This window comes from Ambystoma mexicanum, chromosome 6q, assembly GCF_040938575.1.
Source record: "Ambystoma mexicanum isolate Mex_15411 chromosome 6q, UKY_AmexF1_1, whole genome shotgun sequence".
Classification (NCBI taxonomy): domain Eukaryota; kingdom Metazoa; phylum Chordata; class Amphibia; order Caudata; family Ambystomatidae; genus Ambystoma; species Ambystoma mexicanum.
The window spans coordinates 773,876,783-773,892,802 of record NC_090937.1 but is presented as its reverse complement, the minus strand read 5'-3'; the positions used below and the strand labels follow the sequence as shown (position 1 = coordinate 773,892,802).

Below are 16,020 nucleotides of genomic sequence, written 5' to 3'. Positions count from 1 at the left end.
TCTAATCACGCCAAATAGAGCACAGTTTTAGTGAGAAGTGATTACAAAAATTCCAGTGCAGTTTATTGGTACTCACCCCTGTTTTTTTCAGGCGATGGTTCTGCACAACTGAACTTCCATCTAGGCAGTCTTAGGCTACAACTAAAAATATTATTTGTGTACCTGTTGTATATGGCTTGCTATACATTTCTCATGTAGAATGTGGTGGGTCAGAAGAAGGATGCAGACACTGCCATGACATTTCCACTGGCTATTTATTAAATGATTAGAAGAAGGCCCATCTTTCCCTAATGCGATATGGGTGCTCCCTGCCTATATAAATAAAAATGGTGCTCGTCTGTAGCCAGGAAGTCTTAAATGAATAAGTCTGCTGTCCAAAAACGAGTTCAAACTGACCATTCCACTATTCTAATCAACTTAAATAAGATCAGGAGAATGTCTCCCTTCTCCTGATTGTTTCTTCTAGTAATGCTTCTTCTTCACTCCAGAGTTCTTGTTAATATGCTAGTTTTAATTAGGTCATTGTCACTTTCTGTATACGTTCTAACAATTCTCTCACAAGTTTGTTGGGTTGTTGCTCATTTCTCGGGATAGGTTTGGAATAATCCCTTTTGAATAAGGCCTATCTTTCCCTATTGCTATATGGGTGTTCCATTCCTATATAAATAATGAAGGTGCTTGTCAGTTGTCATGAAGTCTCAAATGAATAAGTCTGCTGTCCATAAACTAGTTGTAAATGACCCTATCTCTATTCTAACCAGCTTAAATTTAGTCAGGATAATATGGGCCTTCTTCCGATTGTCTCCTGCAAGGATGTTCCTTCTTCACTCCACAGTTGTTCTTAGTATCCTAGCTTTAAATAGGTTATTGTCAATTTCTGCATATGTACTTACAATTATCTCACAAGGACTTTGGGTTGCCTCTCCTCCCTAGGGATAGTTTTGCAATATTCCCTTTTTACACTCTGTCTTATCTTCTGTTCCAGGCTGGCATGCCTTTTTGGTCTCAGTAAGCTATATTATCTTAGGTGAAAGCTATATTTTCTTAGGTGAGATGCCCTTTCTTGACAGTAAATGATTTCTCTCTCCTGGGGTGGCACATAACATTGTGAGGTCCAAAGATGTGGCTGGAGACAAAACCAAAATATACATTAGTATATTTTGGTATTGTCTTCAGCCACATCCTTGCACTTCACAATATTCTTCATATCCGATAGTCCAATGTAGGCCACCATGGACAATGGCTTAGAGAGTTCCTCACAGGAATGGGGGTCCTTGTCTCTCCCATTGAGGTCCTACTTGCCCAGACCTCTAGGGAGGGTCTTGTGAAGTGGGCTCACCTCCCTAGCCTCAAAGAGGGAGGCTCCCCCTTGGGGAGAAGGGATGACCTCCCTCGATTCGTAAGACTGGGCAAACCCATCTTTCGGACAGTGTTTATTTAAAACCTGTTATGTTCTTACATTCATTGGGCCTGCAAAGATTGGAGCTGACCTAAAACGCTTACATTTGTTAGAACCTCTCTGAGAACTGTGGGCATGGATCAGTATTTTGATAACCCTGATAATATTTCAGGTGAGCCAAAGGAACTCTTAAAATGCAAGTTTACGCATCTGTGGGGAAATCAAAGGGATGATGTTAACCTTTCTAAACCCACAGTAAGTCTCTTTTTCTTTCTCTGGTGCCCGGGTCAGCTTGTAATCTTGATGTGGTTACAAATCTGGACTATACATTCTCCCCATGAATGCCATTACCAATAAATGGTTGGGGTCAGGGCAAGCAGAAGATGTAAGCTGTCGATGTGGTTCTTATGCGTCCCTACCCCACTTTGTATTTTTCTGCCCACTTCATGTAAACTTGAGGAAACGTTATCTGCATGACTATCTCAAGGAAGAAAAGTGGGAACCCGTCGTTCTATCACTTTTTTCACTTCTGGTGTAAAGTCTGCCTTTAAACTTGCATGTGACCTACAATACACCTGGAAACGAAGACTCCTTCTCCTTCCATTGATTTCTTAATGTTTTAATGATTGTTTTTACTATTTTTATTAACTGCCTGTTTGCCAATGCGTCATTATACATTTATCAATATGCATTAATATGTTCTTTACAGTTTTATGTAGGCTCTGTCAGAGTTATTTAATGCGTACAGAATCTCTGTATTATTTATGCATCAGTATTGTGTTATCTTATGAAATGTGTTGTTTGATGGATTATGCAAATCCAAAAGTAAACCATTTGGATGACCACCTGTGTTTTTATATGCATCTACACAGAACAGAGTCAAAAGGTCCTGAGGATTTAGAAGCAGTTTGCTGATTATTTGGAAGACAGTTGCAAGCAATATAAAAAATTCCCAATGTTACCCAATTTGAGCTTTATCAAACAGCATTCTCACAATGCACAATGCAACGTGAGTGCAATACTTGCATGCCCTGGGATTTTTCAGATGACCATCCCGGTCTACTCCTCTTGCAAAGACATGAAACTAGCAAATGTGATGGAGCAATACATTCTTCTCACCATACAGACTACACAGACAGATATTAGTGACATGCCTGCTCTCATTTATAACCCACTAAAAAAATATGCACTCATTTACAAAACAACCATGACTAGCATAAATGAATTGAGTGCAACATGCAGAGGGTAATAAAATGGCAATGACCGTCTAAATCTCATCCAGTGGTCAAGTAAGTAAAATGAACCAAAAGGCAAAGGGGACATTGAGACATATAAAGTATACATGCAATGGAGCAACATGTGTTAAACGCTACGTCATTGATCTATATTATACTTACTGGCCTGTGATAATGTAAATAGAATCTTAGTCCAGGTGGCTCTTCTTTTTACATTTATCTGACTTATGTATCACTGCACTGAAATGTAGACTACATATGCAGAATTGATGTCATCATTTATCTTCCAGCACCTCACTTCTGATGACATATGTGAGCCGGTGGGTTGGGCAATGTGTTTGAAGTTGGTATAAAACATATACACACATGTTTAACGGCATCAAACAGCAATAGGCCCTTATCAAGGTAACATGAAGGCCAAAGCGGTGATGTGTCCACTTCAAACACTTGCACCACACACCAGCAATCCCACACCATTGTGAAACATCCTGAAGAATTCAATTAAAAAGGTCTATTGTTCATAGTGGTCAATTGATATGGCTTGCAACTTTTAGGTGGAACCAGAATGGCCTGTTCATGTGTTTTTGTGTATTTTGACCATCTGGTTTGACCAGCAAGCTACACCATGCTTGTGTTGGCAGAATGTGGCATCTCATTAAAGCTTACATCACTGAAAAGTAAATTGACTGTGAAAAGATGACTGTTGACCCATCTTCTAAGATGTACAACATCCGCCGTTGGAGCATCCTTCTGAACTCCATCATCTAGAGATAGTGTGTACATTGGTGTCTTGGTGTAGATAGACAACAAATGGGAGGAGACAGTAGAGGATGTTCATTTATGTTTGTGTACTTTGAAAACCTGGCTTTCACCAGCAAGACAAACCATGTGTAAAGATGTCTGGGGTTGGGGGCTGCCATATAGTGAAATATCATTGGAGATTGTATCTCTTTGAGAAGAAAATTGATGGTTCAATGAGTACGCTTGTACCATCTTCTACAATACCTCGGTGGGGCATCCTGATGAATTCTCTTAACAAATGCCATTGTTTGAGCTATTTATGCAACATGTAGGTAGAGGCTAGGCTTCCTCTTCATTTGCTTGTGTGTATTTTGGATGTCTTCCTCTGCAGATCTTGACACAATTTACTCTGCTAAAAAACGATATTTTAAAGGGCACGTTCTTTGGTCGAGATTGGAGGCTGGAATCACTGGAGCCATTATGGGAGTGAGGAGGGTGCTATGACCCAGCTGTCACTCAGCCTGCCCTTTGAAATGGGCTTACATCTGAGCCTGCGGTAAAGACTGCGTCCAAGGGTGCGTCTGTTTTTTGAGGTTGTTTGGAGGTGTTAGCAGTTAGTTCACACCGGTAAGCACTTTCTACTCTGACTTGATTGGTCCCTGGAGGCTTTGGCTTTTGGACTTTGGATTTTTGGGTTTGGTCTCTGATCATCCTACAGTAACAACAGAGGCAGCTACGGAGGAAGCACACGCCAAGTACTACATTTTACTTGAATTGATTATGGCTCTTTCCTACCTTGTCAACTCCCTGTATCGGGCGTGCCTGGTGGTGGGAGGCGGGATAGATAGATGAGGAGAGTCAGAGTAGGGCAGCTCCTTGAGCTGTCAGGCATTCCCTTCTGGCACCCACACAGAATATGACACGACTATAAGGCAAAAAGGAAAGTGACAGCTAGCCTCTTACCACATAGCCTGGTGAAAAAAAGACACATAGCATGGTAAGAGAGGCAAACACTTTAATCAACACAATTAAACCATTTCTAACCAAAATACAGGATCATGACTCTTCAGCTCTACCTTGTAACAAGGGTGCTATTACAAAATGGTAGCACTACTGTTGATTTGTGCATTGCAATGCATTCTTGTGCATCAACATCACGCAGCTTCCTGCAGAACCAGACACTACTACATAAAAAAGTTACCAAGGACCCATTAGTCGGTTTGAAACAGCAAGACATAAAGATCAAGAAAGGGGTACATGTTATAATATACCAGCAATAGTGCACATCCCCTGAGATGATTGCACTAGCAGCTTTCATGTAACTTTGACTGATATTGTGACACACTCCCCCTTAGGATGGTGATAGCCCTTCCCTAAACGTACTGCACATGGAAAAGGAAAATACCATCTTCCCAGCGGACAGAGGTCTTATCTATAGCTTACTTACAGAACAAACAAATGCATCTTTTAGAACCTCCTGTGGAAGGTGCATCCACAGAGTATGCTTAACCAACCTCATACCGATATACTCCCTTATCTGCCATATGGGTGGCAGGGTGTGCTGACGGCGGTGTTTCACCTCAAGCACCAGTAAGCACAGCCCATTCTCCAAAAACCCCAGTTTAGCATCCATTGAAAAACAAAGGGCAATATCACTTGGAACAGTTTGGTTTTAAAAATTGACAAGCTATTTTTACCGAAGTAGTCTCTCATAAGGTGCCGATTGGTTGCAAATTTAATATCGTACGTGAAGAATGTGGGACTCTAAGGGAATGAATTTCCTCTTTGAATTACAGGGGGTGAAAAACATGAAGCAATGCACAAACCTTGTGTGGTCCATAGCAATTAAAATGGTGGACCCTAGCACAAACACATCAGGCTTGGGTAGCCCCTCACGCACCTACCCAAAATGCCGGAACTGCCGATAAATTCTATTAAAGCGACTGGCAATGTTGTATTTGTATACTACCTTTTTACAATCACCCCACCCTACACTAGCCACCCTGGACATTATCAGTGTCACTCTGAATGGGTAGCAGAGGGAGGGGATAGCTTTGCTAGATACATTGGTGAACTCCTGTTCAGACATAAATGCGTAAAGACCAGCCGTTGTAAATTTGAAAGAGACATGGAGCCTCATTACGAGTTTGGAGGTAGCCCTGCCCCCAAACCGGGCTCCATTACCGGGTTCCTGCAATGGGGACTTACCGGGTCATTCCGACATAGGAGGACCTGGTAAATCCTCCTTGCAGGAACCATTCCCCATTCCCATTTGAGCCCCCATAGGGCTCAATGGGAATGGGGAGGGAGGTAACAACGGGCACATTACAAGTGTCCCGTTGTTGCCTCCCTCTTCCCCTCGCGGGACCCGGAAAAGACGTCTGGTTTTACCAGACGTCTGATTCGGGTCCCGCCGCAAAGGGAAGCTCGTAATCAGCCCAGACGGAATGAACGGGCCGTTCCCATACCGGCACACTTCATTGCGTCAGCGCAAGGGTCGTAATGAGGTCCATGGTATATAAACAATGTTATAGTGATAACGCTGACAGAAGACACCTGTTCAAAAAGTATAGATACATCATGCATGAGCTACATAATATAGTTAGAACCTGTGTTGGTAAAAGTTATTATGAATAATGGAACTATGTTGATTACAAGGTTTGTTAAAATAAGAATGTGAGAGTGATATCTGGAGAACCTGTTTAATACACAATGATTTCACATTGCTCGACTTAATAGACTTTGGTCAGTATCAGATGTAAAGAAAATCGATTAGCAGAGAATGTTGAGTGAAGTGCATGCAAGAGAGTGGAGCCTCCTTTCATTGTTGAACATTATTGAAACCGAAATCTCGTGACGTGGCCTCTGGAAAATACCTGCCTCATTAGTTACTGACTGATGCAGCAGTCATGGAGCAGAGTATGCTCTAGTTTCTCAAAGATGTAGAAAGTACTTTGGTAATCCTAAAATGTAGTTTAAAACAATTAAAACACGAGGCACATATGGATTATAAAGCCAAAACGGATAAAGGCTGTGTAGTTATGCACTGCAGGAGTGAGCGGCTTCCCCATTTCTATGGCGATACCTAATTGCGTATCTGTTTTGAGTCTACATTTTGTTCTGGTGGCAACAGGCTTCAGGAGAGGTGTGTCCTATGGTTTCTACCGCTAGGGTATTCGAAGTTAGCTTGCCTGCATCTGACTTTATGTTACCTGAAGATGGCTGTGGCGAACAAGGGTGTGTCGCAGTCATAATGGCATTGCCATGTAGATGATGCACCTTGGAGCAGATGTTCTGTTAATTCATGGTGAAAAAGTGCAGGGCGGGTGACTAGTAATGTCACTTTCCCTAATATCAAGTTCCTGTTTTGGAGTGTGAGAAGAGAAATGCCACATTCTTTATATTTGATGCAAAATGCAGGGTTGGTGTTTATCCCTCAATGGCCGCCCCCTCCTCCCCCAGGACACGGATTCTTCCATTACTGACCAACACATTCCAATATTTCATGAGTAGACGGCAGCCAGTAAGACATTGCCAGGCGTCGTCCATTATCATTTGACTGTTGATGGCATAAAGCTAAATAATGAGCAATTATGTTAGAAAAATTCAAAGAATCGACAAATTACCTTTTTTTTTTGTTTAGTTTTGATATTGTACTGTCATATTCAACTGCTTGCATTGTAAAGAAAATTACAGTTTGTTATGTTCACATAAGAGAAGAAGGCAAACTCGCTTGACTTGCAAAATTGTAACATGCAGGGACACACACACACACACCCTCTATATAAAAGGCTAACCCTGTCAGTGGTTCTGTCTTTGCCTCTTCAGCTTCCTTTGCTCTGGAATTCTGCTCCCTCGGATGAATGCTCAGTTATTCTTGCAACCCCGCTGAAACCCCACAGTGTGTCTTCCTTCCCTTTGCATTTGGAACATGAGTGAGGCTGGTCCACTCGAAATGCCTGGAGGCATCTTTCTTTGTAACCTTTATTGGGGGGAAGCCTTAAAGAGATGGCACTGTTTGCAGGGACGGTGCAAGGGTTGATGCCCCCACACACAGAGTACCTCTTTATAATGGGACCAGATGTAATGGGTAAGTGATAACATGGTGCCCCGTTCTGCTATTCTAAGTCCTGGCATCCTTAGGAGAAACCAAGAATTCCCTTATTTTAGCACTGGCACTGACTGCTTGCACAGATGTCACCCCCAAAAAGAGTGACCTATCCTTGTATGCCCAGTTAGTTCCCACTGGCATTTCTACTCTGATGTTATTGTCCTTAAAAAGGGCCCCTAACTAAGCCTTCATGCCTTGATGAAGGTGGGGGCGCCAGAAGCAAATGTGTCCTAGCCATGTCTGGGGCCATATATTTACTATTCACCCTGGTTATATTGCCCTCTGCAAAACTAGTTGGCAAATAACTCTCACCCAGGAAGAGGGAAACAATATAAAAAATATTGTTTATTCCAACAATAACAATGGCAAAGAAGAATACCTTCAACAATATGAAGTTAAGAATGTGCAGTTGAACTTCACACAGTAACCTGCCCGCAGGAAGGCATGATGGCCTCCACTTGCGTTTCAGAACTCCTTTAGCTAAGGTCTTGATCTGTGTAAAATGGTGCACTTCTCTGTACAATAGTACACAATAGTACACAGAAGGGGCATCTGCCGTAACAAAAGGAGTTCTGGATCACAAATTGAAGCCATCATGCCTTCCTGCGACAGGTTAGAGTGTGAAGTTCGACTGCATGAGTCACCCTGTATATCCCGACATCTCTTGTGAATCATTAGGATCTACCAAACCCGAGTCACAAAAATACTTCCACCAACCTTCTAACGACCCTGAGAATATAACTCCTGAGCAGTTGAATATGCACCCAGGCAAATACCAAACAGGTAAGAGGGAGGCTATAGAAAAGAGACCCGCGGCTCATAAACCAGGCAGATGGCTGACAAGTTTGGACCAAACTGGACCAAGCTGCTATCAATGGACCACATGGCTGGAAGTCAAACTGTGGTGTTGCCTCGCCCTAAGTCAATAGAAACTACCAACCAACTTTCTAGAATATCATCCTGACCAACACCCCATGCCACCACCATAAACCTGAAACACTCCATACTAACCACTAAGACCAATACCTCAGTGGGCATGCCCTGCATGAATGAAACCGATTGAGGCACCACACATACATACACTAGGTAGAAAATGCATACCCACATCCACATTGTCACTACCCCACAAGATATGACCTGCATAAATGACGCCGACTGTGTCCACACACTAACTCACATGCATTAACCAACTCGGGTTGCACCTGTGCTGGTTTTACGGGACATCATGCCCAGAAACGCCTAGAAGCTAACATGCGTAAAGTGCCCACTTCCTTCTGATTTGCACGCCTCAACACAGCAGCAACAACCACCTTGGTCTGCTACCTGTACTCCTAGTGATAGTGCGTCCCAACTAATTCCAAACCAACCCATGCTCTTACAGGTCCTCACGTGACAAAAGGCCAGGATCATGAGAGAATGTCCTCTACATATGGGCTTATTTCATAACCTAACATAACATACCATAACATTGCCATTAGTCTACAGCCCTTTAAGAGACAAATTGAACTTTCACAGCGGCGGTTCTTTTCACATGTAGAATGCATTTTTTTTTTTGAGGCATGCACATATATTATGCTTCTTTTAGTGAAGCATTAGTTTGGAAACGATTCTCCATAACTCGTGTTGCCTATTGCATGCTCCAGCACCCAAATTATCAGTGCCCTTAAAATGTCTCCCAAAAGGAGCAGAGAATGGTGAGAGAATGGTTTGTTTGGTTCTATGTCGCTTTGCCGACAGGAGAATTTTCGATGGTATTTTTTACTGAAAAAAATCCATCGGAAAACGTATTCATATTTTTTTATTTAGGGGGTTTCCCCCCAACCAACCTTTCCCCTATATTTGTCTAGAAACCTCAAACCCCTGCCTACACTTTTTATCCTCTTACCCCCTCTATATGTTGATGTAACAACGAGATACCGTTTGTTTGGGCTGTGCAAAATATATTTAGAGGATACAGGCCTTTACACCGTTCCTTTTGGCAGCATTTATCTTTATGCATATTTGATAATGGTGCATTATTGACTAGAAAATGAAAAATGCAGAAAGGAGAAAATGAGCAAGCAGTCCTTCTCACGCTACACATCGGTATTGTGGAAAAGTATTCCCCTGCACACCAGGACGGAGCCCTCCTTTGTGTATTTCTGCAAGGAAATAAAAGGTTCTACTGTTCAGAGAATGTCTAGGAAGCCACCAATCCCAGGATCCAGGGTAATGGTCCATCTGCCTGCTCCTCAAAGTATCCCTATTACTGCACTCTCCCCTTTTCATTGTACAACGCTCGGTTGCTGCTCCGCTAGTTTACACTACAGGAAACCGCATCCATGCATATAAACACACCAACTTAGAGACGAAATTACTTTTCTAAGAGGTACCGCAACACAATCGCTGCTTGAAATCAGTGGATGTTACCACCTGCCAGCACACTTGACTTTAATTTAGATGTTTCGACTGGAGTCGGGCTGTTATGAGATGATAAGGCTTGATTAATATGCAGAAAACAGGGGGAGAGATTAAGAGAATGAGTGAAATGCATACTAAATAATATCAACTTTTGGTACAGGACTTGATGCTGGATCCTTCCATCTATTAGGCATTGAACTAATACAGCCTTATAGAATGGGAGGGGTCGGTGCCATTATCACAGAGTAATGCCCCCTCCAAAGGTCTGTAAGTATATTAGCACATGAACTTGTGCAACTAAAAAGGAAAGTGTTTTTATTGTGGGGAAGACAAGAGCCCACACAAGTAATGAACATGGAACTAGTAGAAAATAATCTTAACACCTTGTGTTGCATTGCAGTTTGTTTATTTGGATAACTGAACTGCACATGCTCCTCTGCGTCATTTGCATGTTAAAGATAATTGATTCTGTGATGCTTGTCAGCTGCTGCTCAAGCCAGAATGTTTGCAATGAGTTCTATAGGAGAGATTATAGATTGCATTCTTAGCATTCTGACTGGCTGAGAATAAGTATACATTGATATCTATGTGTTAAATAAACTTTATAGCCCCTGCCCAAGGGCATTAGCAGGAGTTAGGAAGGATAATTTAACTGCCGAGCACAGCAAAGGCATTTAATTAGGTTTACATGCCAATAACATCTAGTACGGCCTGAGGGTGCGGTCTATAAAGGAATTAAAACTCTTTTTGTTCTCTCAGGTGAAAGAAAAAGAGTCCAAAGGGCACAACATGTGGATGCAAGTAGTGCCTTAACTGCCATGTAACACACAGATTACCATTCTCTACTCTCAGGGGGTAAGGCCCACTTTACGTCTGGTATTATTATGAGCATGGGCAGGCAAGCATGGGCAGGCAGGGGCATGTTTTTCAATGTTAATCCACCTTGGCAGTTGTGGGGAATTAGCACGGGTACGTAGGCAGGGCCTTTAGACAGTGAATACATCTGCCTGGGTAATCGTGCGAAATTGGCTGCTGGTAGGAATGTTAGAGCCTATGGATTGTCCAATCAGAATGCCAAACAGAGATTCTCAGGGTTGCCGGAGGGTGGGGTCTATAAAGCTATTATAACCCATCTTGTGCTTGATAGTATATATAGCATGGTAACTCATTGTGTGTCCGTACAGATGTTTTGGACTTCGTCTTCCTTGATCCCTAGCCAGAAAAGTCAACTGTGAAGGATCATGGGAGTTGTAGTTCAAAACCTCTAGAGGGTCATAGAAGGAGTATCCATGGTTTATGTTATATATAAGTAGATGTTGTTACTAAATTGATCTGCGTAGGTGGTCCCAGAGATTTGGCTAGAGGTACTCCTGTGCTGTGGATACACTTAGTACACAGCATTCTGAAAAATCAGAAGGATGTGCAAAGAAATCTTAGTTTATGTTATGTTATGTTACTTGGCATTTATATAGCGCCTTATCTATCATTGGTATGATCTCAAACGCATGGCGGTGGGGGTGTTGGGGTTTAACCGTGGGATGTAACAAAATGTTACAAAGGGGAAAATCCGGAAAGTAAAACAGCGGTAAATAATCATCAGTCAATAATTTGTGGTAAAAACACCTGGAACCATTGCGAGCGCCCCAGTGAGTGCCACACGAGAGGCCGTCTCTTAGTCATGTTTAGGTCATGATGCAATACATGTTTTTTGTACAGTGGTTCAATAGGCATTAACGTGAGACATATAGCCCCAATGTTGACAAGAACTGGGGTAGGGATTATGAACATCCTCTCCAGCCAAGAGAGCAATACAGAATGTCACCATCACAACTGCTCATCTACCGCGATGTACAAATAAGAAATAGATTGGACAATAGTTCCTTCAATGTACTTTCTTCCTGGCCTGGGAGTAGGCACAAGTCATCTTAATTTGTGAATATTTTTTTTTCACTTCTTTAGAAACGAGGTTTGGGGGCGGGAGGTTCAACCCATGAAATAACAATAATGGTTGGATGGGGGAGCTGATGAATTGAACACCTGAGAGGCTTCCTTTCATTACAATCATGTAGCTAGCTGGAGGGGCATTACAGGTCCCATGGCCCCTCAATGGTGTTACAGAATGTCAGATGACATGATCTTTGACCATGAAAATTAATATTGGTCCCAAGACGATTTAGCATGTTGACAGAAAAGGAAAAGATCCCCAAAAACATACTAGTAAAACGTGTATTAAATCTGTTAGAATATTGTCTAAACGACAGGAGCTGTAAAGAAATCCACAGTGGTTGCAAGCAGCAATGTATGGCAATTTCCGCCTCTAGCCACTTCAAAATCTATGCCTGAGCCTAGTGTCCTCCTGAGGATGTAGGAAAAGGTGGCCCACCCACTCTGTAAAACTGACATTAAATCGCGGATGCACCTATGGTGTGATTACATTTGAAATTCAAGGTAGGGGGCCTCATTACGAGTTTGGAGGTAGCCATGCCCTTAATAAGGGCATGGGTATCCCCAAACTCGGGTTCGGGTCCCGGTTCCCTGAATGGGGAAATACCGGGCCATTCCGACCTAGGAGGGCCCGGTATTTCCCCATTCAGGGAACCCGGACCCGGTACATCCCCATTTTCATTTGAGCCCCCTTAGGGCTCAATGGAATGGGGAGCATGCTAAGAATGGGCCTGTTAATGACGGGCCCGTTGTTAGCATGCTGGGCCACTTGCGGGACCTGCTAAGGACGTCTGGTAAAACCAAGCGTCCTGAGCGGGTCCTGCGAGCAGACCTAGTAATGAGACGGTATGGGGTTAATGGCGCCAGCAGCTCTACCGGCGCTGGTAACCCCATACCACCAGGGTCATAGAGATGTTTGATTTAATTCATTAATTTTGAATATCTTTACATTACATTGAAGCAAAAAGAAAGATGTGTTTTGAAGGTTTGTCAACTAATGCATGAAATAACCTATGAATTACTTAGCTGATAGATAACGTTTCTAAAAAGGGCTATGCTTCTGAGTCATTACACCATCTTTGCTTCTGGGTCACGCATTGCACGTAACTGCTGGAATAATCGGCATCCTGATTGGCTACTGAGTGGTAATGCTCAACAAAGGAGGACAGCATTTTGCTATTGGTTCTGTGGTGGTGATGCAGGGCAACCATCGACATTGAAGAAAGAATACCACATGAAAAGTGCCTGCTACTACCTTGTTTGCAACAGTTAACAATGAGATTTTGCGGTGTATTCCTCTAACATAGGATCATATACAATTCAGGTTAAATATGATTGTTATCGTTTCCTGTTGTATGTTGCTCATAGATTCCTTTATTTTCTTTCAGGTGAAATTATAAACTGGGTTTCCCTAGACCGTGAGCAGCGGACTTACTATCAACTGGCTGTACTAGTGACTGATCACGGTGCCCCAAGGCGCAATGCCACCACCACTGTGCACATCTTGATCACCGACATCAATGACAACGAGCCCTACTTCCCACAACTTCCACCTGGAAAGGAGTTCAACATCAAGGTTTGTCGGGCATCCTGCGGAAAAATGCTGTAGAGTGATACACTTGGGATAATGTCCCCATATAGTGGCGAAAGGAGTCATGATCCACCTAGCAGTAGAGCTGCACCCCTGCCAAACACTCTAGTGTTACTTCTAGTTTCCTTCTACCAAACAAAAAGCTGCTCAAAGTTTAACAAATGCAAATGTAACAAGTTTGTGACTTGAGATTTGGTTTTTGAACAGAAATGTTTGCCATAATATTCATTTATTGACCATTTTCTTTCTTTATTTTATTTATTTGCAAAGGTAGGCTATCAACAGGAGTGCTATCCCCCTAAATCATTGATACAATACATGCTCAAGCTTTAGACAACAGAGCTAACCCCCTTGAATCCATGGCCTGAACCGTACAAGGAAAGCTGCAGACATCAGACATATCCCCCTAACACAAATGTCCTGCACTGTACATGGTCAAACAGAAGTTAAATCACCACATGTCCAGCGCTGTACATGGTCTAACTATTCCCCTAACCCCCTCTCCTGCATCCTACATGGTCAGGGTGCAGACATCAGGGATAATTACCAAAATTGCATGTCCTGCATCATAATGGGCAGGCCTTAGACAATAGAACTATCCCTTTAATTGCATATACTGTACCTTACATGTTCAAGCTTTAGACAGCAGAGCTATCCCCCTAAATCACAAGTCCTCTACCACATATGGTCAGGCTATAGATACTCGAGCTATCCCCTAAGTCAAACATCCCATTCAAGTTCATGCTTTAGGCAGCAGAGCTATTTCTCTAAATAAAACATCCTGCACCATGCATGGTCAAACATAAAACAACATAAGCAAATTCACATGTCCTGGACCATACACAGTCTGATTTTAGACAACAGATCTATCCTTCTGAATGGGATATCCTGCAGCATACATGGACAGATTTTAGCCAACAGAACTATCCCCAAGTCACCTGTCCTGCATCATACATGGTCGGGGTGTAGACAGGAGGGCTAACACCATTAAATCAGATGTCCTGCATCATACATTATCTGCTTTTAGAGAACAGATCTATCCGCCTAAATCGCACATCCTGCACTGTTAATAAGCTTAGACTTTACCAAACAGAACTATGCCCATAAATCTAATATCCTGCACCCTACATGGTCAGTTTGTAGAAAGCCGGCATAACCCCTAAATCGCATGTCCTGCATTGTACATGGTCAGACTTTAGACAGCAGGACTATGCACGACATTGTTATACTGTACCTTACATGCTTACGCTTTAGCCAGCAGAGCTGGGCCTTTTCAAGGTGTTTCTAGAATTTCTAATGCATTGTTATAATGGTCATGCCTTCTTGCATGCCTTGCTCTGCATGTTATGATCTGTTGAAAGGGTTTCTAGTTTATCTAACCATCAAGGTCTCTGACTGCTCCCTGCAATAACCCGTTCAACTTCTGCATCCCAACACAAATATGCATACTAAATAAGCCACTGACACGTGGCACCTCACAACAGGCATCAGACATCAGAACACTGCACCTCTACCCCCAGATTACACACTGCACTCCAAGCCAATGCACCCTAGCACCTCAGTCACAGGAGGATTCCCTTTAGACGCAAATGCCTCGATGCTCTTGACACAGAACACCTGGAAACTGACCCCCATGGAGAGCTTGGGGTCCCTCCGGTTTGCATGCATCAGGAAAACAGCAACGTTATCTTGCATTTTCCCCGCTCTCCGCACTAACCTCATCCTCCCTTCTCCCTTTCAAATCTGCCAGTGCCTGGATGGAGATTATGCAAATGACAGCAGAGTGTGGTATAAATCCCAATAATTTATCATGACAGAGTTTTCTAGTGGGTGAACCATGCTTCTTAAGGCACTGGACTACACTGAGGGCAGGAGGGAAATTATGCAGGATATATAATAATAACAATAATTTAGCATTTATATAGCGCTACAAACCCTCAGGTATCTGAGCGCTGCTTATTATTACCCACGGTGTGTGGTGCTCATTTATCGACCTGGGAAGGATGGAACGCTGAGTTTGGCCTTGCCGAGATTCGAATCTGCATCAGGATACAAACCTGCGTCAGCAGGCTCTGCACAGATGTCAAAGTGAGCGCTCTACTCGCTGTGCTATCGAAGCGGTTTAATATATCTTTAGAGTAATCACAGCAAATGCAATATTGATTCATTGAAGGCCATGACCAGATTAAAGATATGCACAGAAATCAATCCAATGTAGGCGATGTAAACAGCAGCAATATGGAGAGGGCTGCATGTAAGACAAAGACTGAGCTTGGTAGGATCAAGTAGGGAGTGCGAGGAAATATATTTGAAAGTAACTCACTGACTAAGATGTGTGGCCGCTGTTATAAAGTGTACTATTTCACAACAAAAATAACTAGTTCACATTCCTGGTGCTAAGACATTCCTTATAGTAATTCTCTATTCTCTATGTCTGGAGGTATTTCAAGATGAGTCGTGACCATGCAAGGGTTATACGAGTTCTTTGAGGTCAAGGGAGAAGGGCAACACCAGGTACCCAGATAGATAAAAACAGAGTATGGCATGTTTCATTAATAAAGGGTAAAAGACTGTCACAATTATCAAAATATTTGGAATT

At 42.7% G+C, this 16,020-nt stretch overlaps 1 protein-coding gene across 1 annotated transcript in view; it reads left to right on the top strand.

Moving 5' to 3' along the window:
- DCHS2 (dachsous cadherin-related 2) overlaps positions 1-16,020 on the top strand; it is a 1,925,309-nt gene that overhangs the window by 1,159,377 nt on the left and 749,912 nt on the right. The window contains exon 6 of the mRNA XM_069631304.1: positions 13,219-13,406. Within this exon, the coding sequence (XP_069487405.1) occupies positions 13,219-13,406 (188 nt within the window). The remainder of the gene's footprint in view (positions 1-13,218; positions 13,407-16,020) is intronic.